Source organism: Telmatherina bonti (genome assembly GCF_933228915.1).
Source record: "Telmatherina bonti genome assembly, chromosome: 2".
Taxonomy (NCBI): Eukaryota; Metazoa; Chordata; class Actinopteri; order Atheriniformes; family Telmatherinidae; genus Telmatherina; species Telmatherina bonti.
In genome coordinates, this window is record NC_136620.1 from 7,358,369 (window position 1) to 7,369,939 (window position 11,571).

General features: G+C 45.5%; 1 protein-coding gene across 1 annotated transcript in view; it reads left to right on the plus strand.

Annotated features, from left to right (window-relative positions):
* The window catches only part of LOC306766339 (synaptic vesicle glycoprotein 2B-like), a gene marked incomplete at both ends in the record, with an annotated part of 31,107 nt that extends 28,256 nt beyond the window's left edge, over window positions 1-2,851 (plus strand). Inside the window, 3 exons of the mRNA XM_079254038.1 lie at window positions 1,381-1,581; window positions 1,659-1,818; window positions 2,668-2,851. Of these exons, the coding sequence (XP_079110164.1) occupies window positions 1,381-1,581; window positions 1,659-1,818; window positions 2,668-2,851 (545 nt within the window). The remainder of the gene's footprint in view (window positions 1-1,380; window positions 1,582-1,658; window positions 1,819-2,667) is intronic.
* Between the last annotated feature and the right edge of the window lie 8,720 nt (window positions 2,852-11,571).

Here is an 11,571-nt window from a genome sequence, read left to right on the forward strand (position 1 = left end):
TGAAAAAACTGATGACAGAAACAGATGAGAATAAATAAAAAGAGAAGTATGTTTCTAGTCTACACATTAGTATCGTAATAGTTTGACCATAAGTGTCTCCACATCCTGCAGGTTGTAGTTTCTCAAGCCAACAAAGATATTTTAAAATATTTCAACTATAAATTCCAAAATTCAAGTTACAATCATACCTTGTCTAGATCATTTGTTTATAAACCATCAAATTTGAAAAGTTTACTAAAAATATTTATATATTAACCAAGACAAGACAAAAGGATTAACTTCAATGTCTTCACTAGTCAGTTTTTTTTGGTAAGCAGAAGTAGAATTTGTTGCAGTGCAACGAGTAAAAGTTGGATAGAATCTTGTTTCCATCATCTTTCATTAGCTTATTTCAAATAGGAGTTTTAGTGCAGATTTTCAGGAGAATCTGTGTCCAATCTAGTTGAATTTAAGATTGTAGATGCTGAAAGGGATAAAGTTCTTCACAATCTGTCATTAATGATTGTAATGATGATTCTGTTGGAGTTTGGACCAAAGTGATGAACTAAAACTCATTCTTGCTTTGGAACATTTGATGCTCCTTTTATACCCAGTCCTGACACCCTCACTTGTCACCAGTTAATCCACTGGTTGTAGAATATATATTTTTCTCTGTAGGGTGTTTTTAGGGCTTAAAACTAGAGATTTGTTCCATACTTTCTATGTAGAAAAATCCTGGTCAGAAAAGATACTTAAAATGTTTTCTTAAAATTTGTTAAAAAGATCTTAAGAAGTAACTGGAAAACAAGGTATTCATATCTCTTTTCGTGTCGTATCTTTACTGGGTTTTATGGGAAATAAAACAAACTTTTGTTTAAAATATTTTTGTCTGATCCAACATCGTACTTGTTTAATATTTTCCTTTTGTAACTAAAACAGCCATCAAGCAGTTGAAGCTTTTAATGTAGAAAAAAAAGACCAAAATCCCACCAGCTAATAGAATTATGTTTCCTTGCAGTTTTTTTTTAATTGATATTATAATAATATCATGTTAAAAATTATTTTAGCTACAATAATCCTGACAGTTTTGTTGCTGCAGGATGTATTTATTCAGTAACTCGTCTTCCAATCAGAAAGTTGACGGATTGATTCCAGGCTTCGCATGCCTGCGTGTCCTTGGGCCAGACACTGACGTCCTGCGTTATCGGGGTGTGAGTGTTTGTGACTTTAGTGTAAAGCACTTTGAGTGGTCAGCATGACTAAAAGTCCATTTACAAAGAAAGATCTTAGCTTCAGAGCACACTAAAGGCATGTCTCTGATGTAAACCTCGGGTGTGAAGGGGCCATCGCGGAGCCTTCAGGGACCTCAATGCCTTCTGAATCTCCTCCTGCTCTCTGCAGACCTGTCAAAGGAGAAGTTCATCGACTGTAAGATGGAGAACACCACCTTTGAGCACAACAAACATGGCTGCCACCCGGACACAGTGGAGGAGAACGACGTCCTCATCTACCTGGTCAGCTTCCTGGGCAGCCTGGCTGTGTTGCCCGGCAACATCATCTCGGCACTCTTTGTGGAGAAGATTGGCCGGGTGAAAATCATTGGTGATGCAGCGACTGATTGGCTTGTATGTTTGGGTTTTCTTGACTGAATGATTACAGGTTCTCTTTGGTTTCCTCAGGTGGGTCTATGCTCATTTCTGCTGGCTGCTCCTTCCTCCTCTTCCTGAGCTTCAGCCAATCAGCAATCATTGCCCTGCAGTGTCTGTTCTGTGGTGTCAGCGCAGCGGCGTGGAACGGCATCGAGGTGGTGACCGTGGAGCTCTACCCGGCTTCAAAGAGGTGACAGACATGCCTGTTTTCCCTCCATTCCCTCTCCGTTTGTTTCTGTATGAAGATGCTTTGCAGAAGGTAAACGTTCAGTAAAATCACACAAGTTAAACGCACAAAGAAGCAGAAAGCTCTTAAAAGGAGTCGCAAACGCCGTAACAACGAACAAAATTATGCAATTTTCAGCGACTTTACTGGCAGTTTGATAACTTGGAGGAAGTAAGTTTGTAGACGTCAAATGAACCTGATAAATCAGTTGTGATCATTCATTTGTTCATTTTCTAAACCGCTTAATCCAATGAAGGGTCGCGGAGAAGCTGGAGCCTATCCCAGCTGGCTTTGGGCAAAAGGCGGGGTACACCCTGGACAGCTCGCAAGTCCATCGCAGAGTTGTGATCAATTCCACGTGAATTAGAAAAAAAAGCTTCACAATCGCAATCAAACTGTCCAGCACTGAGGGAGTCCATCCATGAGGTCGTCACCATGGGAACCACCCGTATCAGAGTAGGCCAGGTCCACAACACAACTGTCTGCAGGACCCTAGCAACCCGCACAAGTCCAGTCACCATGGCAACAACCTAGTAGTCAGAGCAGCCATGTGGAGGACAGCTGAAAGCTGCAGGAAACCGACTGAAAATCGTCCCAGCGGACATGGAACAGAGACGATGGAGGGAAAGTTACGCAGCAGTAAATCTAAAACAGCATACTTAAGATTTCATTTGGAGCTAAACGTCTTTCTGATCCACTTCTCTGCTTTTATTTTATCGGGTAACGGTGGTATTTAGTTAAACAAAGGTGCCATTGTGAGGTCAAAGCGCCGTCTGAGTCATGTGGTCGTTTAACATGTTGCTTCTGTTTCAGGGCGACGGCGTTCGGCGTGCTGAACGCTCTGTGTAAGCTGGCCGCCATCCTCGGCAGCTCCATCTTCGCCAGCTGCGTGGGCGTCACCAAGGCCATCCCCATCCTGCTGTCCTTCGCAGCGCTGGTGTGCGGCGGCATGGTGGCCCTCAGATTGCCCGACACGCGGCAGAAAATCCTGCAGTGAGGCGCCGTGAGGCCAGGAGGGGGCGGGGCTAAAACATTTCCGCTTCACGCTGAAAGTTTGACTTGGCGCTGCACTGAAAGAAGGCGAGAACAGAAGCGACTTAGCTGTTCATGTCAAACGCCGAGCGCTCCTTTCTTCATGCAAACATCTTCATCTGTACAGGTTTAAAGGGGGCGGGGTTTAGCTCCAGTTTGATCTTTAATGACGACACACCCACTGAGACTCTGGACCCACCGTCCCTTCCACCATGATGGAGGCTGACCTGCAGCCAGCCTGAGCTTCCCGCTCGTCCACGCATGACGAGGAAAACCGTCTTCCAGCTAAATCCCGACGCTGTGCGAGGCTGCTTGGGGTCAAAGGTTGCGTTCACAGCGTCACACAAAGCAACCAGACAGGACTCACCTGGGAGACTCCAGACCAGTTAAGACCCAGTTCCCCTCCAGCATCCTTCCTGCTTCTGTTTATCGAGGAGAAAACGTCTTCCTGGATGTTACTGGATCAGACAATGGAAACCTTTAGGAAGAACTGGGAAAGCCAGATGGTTCTACTGGTCCTGAGCGACAGGTCTCCAGCTCTCTGAAGGTCTTTCACTGGTTTTCACTGGTTTTTACTGGACATTTTCAACTTTTCCCTCAACGCTCTGTTAAACCGCTTCGCTCTGACTTGTGATTCATTCAGGCATGAAACAGCCTCCTAACTCCCCAGTTTGAGAGAAACTGCAGCACCTGCAGGCCTGATCCGGTCCTCATGAACTGGTGCTGATCCACAGTCCTCCTTTTTATTCCCATCTTCAGTCCAGTCCTGGAACCGGAACCCTGTCAGATGAACGTGTGTTTAAGTGACTCTGACTGGTGAAGCGTTCAAGCATGAAAAAACTCTGCAAAGTCGAGAAACGAAGTTTCATCGACTCTACAGAAGATCCAACAACTGATCCACATGATGCGTCACATGACACAAGAACTGCACTGAAGACCAGGACCTCAACAGGTCTGGTGGATCCACTGCAGAACCGGGACCTCAACAGGTCTGGTGGATCCACTGCAGAACCGGGACCTCAACAGGTCTGGTGGATCCTCTGCAGAACCGGGACCTCAACAGGTCTGGTGGATCCACTGCAGAACCGGGAACTCAACAGGTCTGGTGGATCCTCTGCAGAACCGGGACCTCAACAGGTCTGGTGGATCCACTGCAGAACCGGGACCTCAACAGGTCTGGTGGATCCACTGCAGAACCGGGACCTCAACAGGTCTGGTGGATCCACTGCAGAACCGGGACCTCAACAGGTCTGGTGGATCCTCTGCAGAACCGGGACCTCAACAGGTCTGGTGGATCCACTGCAGAACCGGGACCTCAACAGGTCTGGTGGATCCACTGCAGAACCGGGACCTCAACAGGTCTGGTGGATCCACTGCAGAACCGGGACCTCAACAGGTCTGGTGGATCCACTGCAGAACCGGGACCTCAACAGGTCTGGTGGATCCACAGGTCAACAGGTCTGGTCAGAACCGGGACCTCAACAGGTCTGGTGGATCCACTGCAGAACCGGGATCTCAACAGGTCTGGTGGATCCACTGCAGAACCGGGACCTCAACAGGTCTGGTGGATCCACTGCAGAACCGGGACCTCAACAGGTCTGGTGGATCCTCTGCAGAACCGGGACCTCAACAGGTCTGGTGGATCCACTGCAGAACCGGGAACTCAACAGGTCTGGTGGATCCTCTGCAGAACCGGGACCTCAACAGGTCTGGTGGATCCACTGCAGAACCGGGATCTCAACAGGTCTGGTGGATCCACTGCAGAACCGGGACCTCAACAGGTCTGGTGGATCCACTGCAGAACCGGGACCTCAACAGGTCTGGTGGATCCTCTGCAGAACCGGGACCTCAACAGGTCTGGTGGATCCACTGCAGAACCGGGAACTCAACAGGTCTGGTGGATCCTCTGCAGAACCGGGACCTCAACAGGTCTGGTGGATCCACTGCAGAACCGGGAACTCAACAGGTCTGGTGGATCCACTGCAGAACCGGGACCTCAACAGGTCTGGTGGATCCACTGCAGAACCGGGACCTCAACAGGTCTGGTGGATCCACTGCAGAACCGGGACCTCAACAGGTCTGGTGGATCCACTGCAGAACCGGGACCTCAACAGGTCTGGTGGATCCTCTGCAGAACCGGGACCTCAACAGGTCTGGTGGATCCACTGCAGAACCGGGACCTCAACAGGTCTGGTGGATCCTCTGCAGAACCGGGACCTCAACAGGTCTGGTGGATCCACTGCAGAACCGGGACCTCAACAGGTCTGGTGGATCCTCTGCAGAACCGGGAACTCAACAGGTCTGGTGGATCCTCTGCAGAACCGGGAACTCAACAGGTCTGGTGGATCCTCTGCAGAACCGGGACCTCAACAGGTCTGGTGGATCCACTGCAGAACCGGGACCTCAACAGGTCTGGTGGATCCTCTGCAGAACAGGGACCTCAACAGGTCTGGTGGATCCTCTGCAGAACCGGGAACTCAACAGGTCTGGTGGATCCACTGCAGAACCGGGACCTCAACAGGTCTGGTGGATCCTCTGCAGAACAGGGACCTCAACAGGTCTGGTGGATCCTCTGCAGAACAGGGACCTCAACAGGTCTGGTGGATCCTCTGCAGAACCGGGACCTCAACAGGTCTGGTGGATCCACTGCAGAACCGGGACCTCAACAGGTCTGGTGGATCCACTGCAGAACCGGGACCTCAACAGGTCTGGTGGATCCACTGCAGAACCGGGAACTCAACAGGTCTGGTGGATCCTCTGCAGAACCGGGACCTCAACAGGTCTGGTGGATCCACTGCAGAACCGGGAACTCAACAGGTCTGGTGGATCCACTGCAGAACAGGGACCTCAACAGGTCTGGTGGATCCTCTGCAGAACCGGGACCTCAACAGGTCTGGTGGATCCTCTGCAGAACCGGGACCTCAACAGGTCTGGTGGATCCACTGCAGAACCGGGACCTCAACAGGTCTGGTGGATCCTCTGCAGAACCGGGACCTCAACAGGTCTGGTGGATCCACTGCAGAACCGGGACCTCAACAGGTCTGGTGGATCCTCTGCAGAACCGGGACCTCAACAGGTCTGATGGATCCACTCCAGAACCCGGTCCTGTGTAGGATCCGAGACCAGAACAAAAGGCAGAAACATCCAGAGAAGATCTTTGGAAAGTCCTTCATGGATCCTGGAGACCTGATCCTGGACGAGGAGAACTCTTCCTGAAGACTGAAACTCCGTCTCTGTATTACATGTAGACCACTTACATGTTCCCTGTTTTCCTGGAGTTCTGGACCTGTTCTACTGGTCCGGTGAGCCTCTGTGGGACTTTGTGTGACGCGCTGAACCTCCTGCCTCTCAGCCGTCAGACATCTTCCTCCTGAACTCGTCTTCGGCTTCCAGACGTCCCACATGGGGACTGCCAGACTCCGTCCCTCTGGTTCAGGACTTTGTGTTGGCTTCCTGTCTTCCAACCGACGGTGAAAGTGTGTGTGTCGGCATGTCGCTGCTTCATCCCACTAAACACACATTGGATCAAACTAACAGGCTTCTTCTGGAGGGCCTCTGCAGCTACCGCTTGTCTGTGTCCAGCAGTGTGTCTTGTGTCCTGCATGAGTACGTCCACCTCAGCGTACGTCAGTACTGCGAACGACCAAATATATCCGAGTGAAACTACTTTTACTTCGGAGACAGCCGTGTGTGTGTCAATGTTATTTCCACCTTCCTGCTTGTCTTTTTTTCTCTTCTATTCACTACCCAGATGGTTGACGTTATCAGCCACGAGTGCAATCACAGCGCCCCCTAGTGGAGAAAAGTCCCTGTCCCGATGATGCAAAATCATTCAAACTTCTCATCGTTCAAAACCTGAAAAACCAAGAAAAAAAGCTCCAGAAAAAGAAGAAAATAAGTAAATAAAAGTTTGACTTAAAGGTTTTTCTAAGGTGTGTGAGATGTCACATGTAAATAAGACTAAATCAGACCAGTTGTGACTGGTTTTGGTGGCACACGTCGCTGTGTTTGTGTCTCCTGTACAGAGTGGTTGTAGTTTGATGCTGGTTGTGTAACTGACTGCATGTCTGTCCGTCTGTGTTTCCTCTTGGCTCTGTTCTCAACATAATGTATGTTAACATGGTCTGAGTCTGAACTGTGTTTTTATTCAATAAAAGATGAAAGAGCAGCACGGTGATGCAGACTGATGACCTCTGACTGGTTTTACTGGAGCAGGATGATCTTCATTTCCATCCTGCATTCAGGATCTGGATCTGCTTGAATATAAGAAATTTGAGGTTTAGTTTTGTCATTTTCATTTATTTTAAATCCATTTTTGTATTTCAGAAAGCAACATAAATTGATTTAAACATAAATCAACTTTAAGGATAAAAGATATTCAGTTTGTCTGCAAATGTGACAAAATGGTTGAATATGATAAATAAAAACTTCCTCAAACATTCATCACTGACAGATAGAACCACACGACACTGTGGAAACCTCCATCAAGTTCTGCGGCGCAGCGTGGAACTCTGTCATGTCTGACAGGAGAACCATTCAGCTGGTCTACGGAGGTTCTCCAGCGTTTCTATCCGTCCAGGAGGTTTACAATCCAGACACAACATGTAATGTTTATTCAGAGACTCTAGATGGTAAATCCACCATTATTTATCACATCTTCATCACCATCACTACCATGTTGCTAAGAGACCTCTATTTTCACCTGGACATGATGATGAAGACACTTCCTGTCAGACTTTCCACCAATCAGAGAGCTTAAACTGACGGTAACGTCCAATCAGGAGCAGGTAAAGATCAACAAGTGATGAGAAAAGCAGGAAAATAATGATCCTCTATGGCTGGAATAAAGCCAAGAAGACGTTTGGGATGCAGCTGAGGTGGAGGTGCTGCAGTGAGGACAGCAGGTAGATAGTAGCAGGAAGACGTGTGGAAATATGTAAATAGTTTCTGTTTCAGTACCAGTAGGTTTTAAACCTTTAATGCATCAGAGACACAACAGTGGACACGTAGTAAACGGCTGTTTTCTTTAATATGTATAAGTGAGGTTGGTACATTTGCATTTTTGCCACTTTAGTGGACTTTAAGTCACCCACCACTCTGAAGAAAACACCATTTCCTCTGTGATGAACAGGACAAGAAAATATTAGTCGGTTTTTATGGAACATTTCTATTATATGAACATGACAATATATTCATCCATCCACGGTCCTAACCGCTTGTTCCAATGGAGGGTCACGTGGCGGCTGAAGTCCGCCCAGCAGTCATGCAGCGAGAGACAGTTTACCTGGACAGGTCGCTAGTCATGACAATCTAATATTTTATAAATAATTCTATAGAATAGATAAGATAAATAAATCAAGAAAAAAGTCAAATACTGTAAAAGACAAAAGTGTCTCTTTACGTCTGGAGGAGCAAAATATTGTATGTGAAAACATGTGGCAATGATTTTTAATCATTGATGCATCGGAGGGTCACGATTAGATTCTCAAGGCGTCCCACAGGTACCTGTACCGTACCCACTTCTTTTTCTTTTACTAGGAATAAATTTCTGATGTTGTAATGCAGCAGTGTGTTTTTACGTGAACTTGTCTGTAAAGCTCAAGTCTCACATTTAGCAAAAACTGTCTGATAACAAAAAGTATAAACATGTAAATAGATTGTGTTGTGGGTTTGTTCCAGACGTGAGAGAATGATGAGAAAAGACTTGGTTACTGCTGATCCTGTCATTGTTTGTGTTGATCTCGGATCTTTAGTTCTAGTTTCCTGTTTTTATTTTGTAGTGTTGTGTATTGTTTCCTCTGTAGCCTTTGTTCCCATTCAGAGTTTTCACCTGGACTCTATTAGTTGATTAAGTTCACCTGTGTCTTGTTCTGTCCTTGTCTGTATTTATAGCCTGTGTTTCAGTTTAGTGTTGCTGGATTATTACAAGAGTCTCCTGGTGGTGTTTTCTGTCAGCCGCCTGTGTTTGCTGCTTTCAGTTTACTTCTGTCATGAGGGGGGTGGTGGAGTCCATGAAATGAATCAACTCATTGAGTCCAAGTGAAAACTATTAGCAGAAACAAAGGCTACAGAGGAAATGAGACACAAAACTACAAAGTAAATTCAGGAAACCAGAACTAAAGACCCATGATAAACACAAACCATGAGAGATCTGTGTGTTATTTCTACAAAGGATTCCATACTAAAAACAAACACAAGCAAAGCTAAAAACACAAAGAATTATTGAAGTGTCAGCACCTTCATTGCCAGCAGAACCTGCAACACCACGATAAACCACACATATATACAAAAATATTTTTCCAAACACACATGAATGTGTCGATACATGCAGACACAGATTCATGTGATTTTTGGACTTTGAAGGTGACCGATTTACAGTAAATGAAAAAGATTGATTGAAAAGATGCATAGTTGGTGTGTACATCCCTTTAAAGACCTGCTCTGCCATCTGGTAGAGGTAAATTTGCAATGACTTTGATTGATTTTTTAAAAATAATTGTGGAAATAAACCAGGCTGAGTATCTCTGGTTTGGGTAGGACTCATAACAATGAGATACTCTGAGTATTAGACTCATTGTTATTAACTTCCTCTTTTTACGTCTCAGTCATTTGCTAAAAAAAAACATTTATTCTGTTTAATTCTTGTCCAAAACAAACAGACAAAAAAAACACAGAAGCAATTTTCTCTGGTTTTTTGTTAGTGTGAAGCTTAAATGGAGAAATACATACATATCTCCCATCTCCCAGGGTAGGGTGGGTGGATGTTCATCTCTCCAGCTCAGCTTCTCTACCAGAGTCCTGGGATTCTCCTCTCCAGTATCTCAGCTGTTCCTAGGACCGATCTTTTCTGGACGGAGATGTCTGATGTCTCACCAGGTATCTGTTGGAGCCACTTCTCCAGTGTGGGGGACACGGCCCTCAGTGCTCCCATCACTATGGTTACTACTGTTGCTTCCACCCTCCAGGCCTTCTCCAGGTCTTCCTTGAGGCCTTGGTACTTCTCCAGTTTCTCCTTTTTCCTGATATTTCCATCATTGGGGATGGATCCATCGATCACTACGGCTTTCCTCTGCTGCTTCTCTATGATCACTATGTCTGCTTGGTTGGCCGCCACCATTTATCATTTGGTGTTAATGAAAGGACACACAAACTGTCCACGGTGTATCCTGGCTTTTGCCTGCTGGGATGGACTCCCGCTCACCACAACGCTGACTTTGAATAAACTTAGAAAACATTTGTCAGGTTTAAAACCTCTTTGGCATAAAAGAAGAGACGGACTCAGAGTCTGTGTCTCAAGCACTTTACAAAGTGGAAGTAGCGCAGAGACTCCAAACCTCCTTCCCAATCAGCTCTTCCTCTTTGAGCTTTTTTACTGATACAGTTTTGGGTGTGATCATAAAAACAATACATGCATCATATGTTCCTCAGTTCCCAGGCAGATTAACTTTCTAACGCTTCTACGTTGTTGCAAAACACAGATAAGCTTCAGTTAGAAGAAGTAGAAGCAAATGCAGAAGAAGCAACAGGAAGGGTGAGTCACACCCTGTCACATACTCTGTTAAGAATGTACGAAAGTTCATAAATGCATTTTTAAATTATAACAAATATGTGCAATTCCTATCAAAATTAATTCATTATTAAAGGGGAAAAGCCAAAGACCTCAAAAAAAAGAGAAAATACAAACCAGGTGTCATCATTTCAGGTTTTCCTCGGCTTTTAGAAACCCTCATTTTTCTTCCTGATTCCTTATAAATCTCTGCATTTCGCTGTTGTTTGCTGTCAAGGACGGATGTTATATTTTTCTCTTTATTTATATAAAGATTTCCATCTCTTTCTCCGTCCATTCGTGCCACGCCGTTTTTACTTGACATGAACTGGTCATGTGACTCCCTGCATCCCGTCTGATGACGTTCCATTTCATACGAACACGTGAGAAACACCTTAAACACCGTGAGTAAAACCTTTTAGTTATATTTGAGGGATGTTTCTAAATGTAGGCCTTCTGTTGCCAGTTTTATGGGATATTTCAGAAACCAACAACCATCGTCCATCTAACGTCTGGATCTGATATTTTGTTTTTAACTCAGTTCCTGCTCACTTTAGGTCTAAATCTGTTGAAGTTTAGTAAAAAAGAGTTTTACTTATTGCAGTGCTTCCCATCCTCGGGTCCCTGACCCGTAAAGAGGGTCCACAAATAGCTTTGGCAACAGAGACTACGTCTACACAGACACTAGCTGAGGGATTTCCAGATTTTTTTGTTTTAAAAGCCTGAAAAACATCATTTTCAATTCAATTCAATTCAACTTTATTTATATAGCATCAAATCACGGCAATGCCATCTTAAGACGCATTATAGGGAAATAAAAAAAATTCTAAACAATACAAATTTATTCAGATAAAAGATGTACTAAGAAGCCCCCATGTTGTGCATGTGATCAGTTTTGGTCCATGCGTCGTGGTCAGGTGAGGTCCAGTGGAGCTACGGTGGAGTAGTTCTGTCCTGGTAAACTGGATTCTTCCTTCATCCTTTCATGAATGAAACAGATTATTTGTCCTATTTTTACAGAAAAGGTTATGTGTTGGTGGTTAATGTAAGCGTTGCATCAGCCAGGATGAAATCATAAAACCAAGCAGGGCTTCAGGATGGGCTTCTGGCTGGTGCATGACGTCCGACATGGGAATCGC